Genomic DNA, 2328 nt, shown 5'->3' on the forward strand with positions numbered 1-2328 from the left:
AGGGGCCAGCTAAAAAGCTTTCTGGTGAAGAAAGTACCCTCCACAAACTTCCCAGTGGACCGAGCTACTCTTGCCCAGGGAAAAATGCGTAGAAATAAGTCCTCTTTGTTTCACAATTCTAGAGGGCACCATTCACATGACAGTCTAAATGGATGTCCCCCCTCCCCCCCCACACACCCCTGGAGTTGTACAGTATGTGACCTGTGCAGGCACACATGGCAGGCTGGCACAGAATGGTACAAAACAGAATACATGAATGTAGAGTTGGGTCCATAGAAACCATGTCAAGCCCTCATCCCTGACATTTCAGGGCCCAGGCATGTCTCATGCTAAGCCTCTGTGGTATGTGTGTGTGTGGTATATTCATCCAGCTTTCCAGGAAGCATGAGTTCATGAGTGACACCAACCTCTCGGAGCATGCGGCCATCCCACCCAGGACGTCCATCCTCTCTCAAATGAGTTTTGTGAGCCAGTCCATGCCCACCATCCCAGGTACTCACCCTGCCACCAGCAGCGTGGGGGGACAGAGGTAGTGCAGTCCACCAGCCTGGCGGGTGGAGGATGGGTGGGGCCATGTCTTCACAGCAAAGTGAGCCAGGCATTCGGGGCTGAGAGCCTCTCCTCACAGTGCTGCTGCCCTCCAATCTCTCCCCACATCCACCGCCTCCTGTGGGTGAAACCATCCCAGCAAGCTCCACCCAGCGCTGGGGTGGAGGCCTGCTGTCCTTCTGGCCCTCAGGATTCACCAGGAATCCACTTGTCACAGCAGGTGGCCCTGTGTTCTCAGTCAGCCAGGCCTCCCCAGGGATCGGAAGTCTGACCTGGTATGTCCCTGAGACCTGTGGCCCCTTTTTACACCACATCTGACAACTGCAGAACTTTTGATGCATAGATGCTGTCCATCCCTCACCCCATCACTCACTCATTGCCCAGCGCAGAGGTTAGCAGCACACAGCTGACTATTCCTAACTCCCAGAGGGGAACCTGAGGCCCCAGCAGGAGATGCAGCATGCCCTGTAGTGCTTCATCTGGCATGCAACAAGTCCTTAGTGTCTGCTGCTCCATGCCAGGCTCTCTGTGGCAAGGGCCAGGGTGGAGAGAAGCAAGAGAGAGCCGGTGCTGCCCCAGTGGAACCTGGCAGGTAGATAGCACCGAAGACACCTGCTGTTGCCTGAGTGCTGCTGGTGCCTGGCCCTGTGCTAACTGTTCTCCTTCATTATTTTATTTATGCTGCAGCACCCACCTACGAAGTAGATAATGTCATTCACCCCACTGTATGGGTGAGGAAACTGAGGCACTGAGAATGTTGGTCTCCTGCCTGTCACGAGCTAGTAAGTGGCAGAGGCTGAGTTCAGACTCAGGCCCTCTGCCCTGGAACCGTGCCCTAACCACTGCCAGCTGCACCATGCAGGGTAGCCCAGACACAGCTGTGGTGTTTGAGTGAGCACATGCCATTTTGCCCATTTCTGTCAGTGGGTCTAACAGCACCCTGGAGATCCATGCTCATACTCCTGTTTTACAATATCAAAACCGACATCAGAGGAGCAGCTAATTTTTCAGGTCTCTATGACTCTAAGCTGGGGCTGTAACCACTAAGCCATCTGGCCCCTCCACCAGGTGGCACCTGGGTTGGAGAGGTGGAGGGGGCACTCTCCCCACTGCCCCCTGCTTTTGGTGAAAATGGGAAATCCAGGTTGTTGGTGTTGGGAGGTGAAGGAAGAGTAAGTTCCTATTGCCTCCCTACCCTGGGGCAAACAGGGGTCTTTGTTCCCTGAGGGAGTCAGGGCCCAAGAGGCGAAGGGCCTTCCCCCCCTCAGCCCCCATGTTTCCAGAAGCCCTTGGATGAGGCTTTGGACAGGGGCCAGGAGGCAGAACTACTGTCTGCAGGGTTTGGCAAGCCTCACCCGAAGAGGACAGCTTCAACGCCCCCTGGAACGGCAGGAAACGGACCTCCTGCCTCCTGCTTGGCAGACACCATGTTTGATCCCTGGGTGCTGGCTCTGTCTCACAGACCATCCCCCATCGTCTCCATCAAGTCACCCTTCCTGTCCCTTGGGTGCCGCCTCTCCTCCACCCACTCACTCACGCCCTGTCTCTGCTCTCCTTCCAGCCCTCACACTCTCAGTGGCAGGCGTGCCAGGGTTGGACGAAGCCAACACATCCCCCCGCCTCAGCCAGACCTTCCTCCATCTCTCAGACGGTGACAAGAAGACGCTCAAACGAAAGAAGGTCAATCAGTTCTTCAAGACGATGGTGAGGACCCAGAAGGGTAGAAGGAAGGGAGGAGGTTGGGAGGAGAAAGGGAAGAGAGCAACGCAGAGAAGAAAA

The 2328-nt window shown here is 55.8% G+C and overlaps 1 protein-coding gene across 1 annotated transcript in view; it reads left to right on the forward strand.

The window, feature by feature from the left end:
* LOC103606274 (dedicator of cytokinesis protein 2-like) overlaps positions 1-2328 on the forward strand; it is a gene marked incomplete at its 5' end in the record, with an annotated part of 28942 nt that overhangs the window by 25058 nt on the left and 1556 nt on the right. The window contains 2 exons of the mRNA XM_008590883.1: positions 367-492; positions 2111-2253. Coding sequence (XP_008589105.1) covers positions 367-492; positions 2111-2253 — 269 coding nt within the window. The remainder of the gene's footprint in view (positions 1-366; positions 493-2110; positions 2254-2328) is intronic.

This window comes from Galeopterus variegatus, unplaced genomic scaffold, assembly GCF_000696425.1.
Source record: "Galeopterus variegatus unplaced genomic scaffold, G_variegatus-3.0.2 Scaffold6423, whole genome shotgun sequence".
In the NCBI taxonomy this organism is placed as follows: domain Eukaryota; kingdom Metazoa; phylum Chordata; class Mammalia; order Dermoptera; family Cynocephalidae; genus Galeopterus; species Galeopterus variegatus.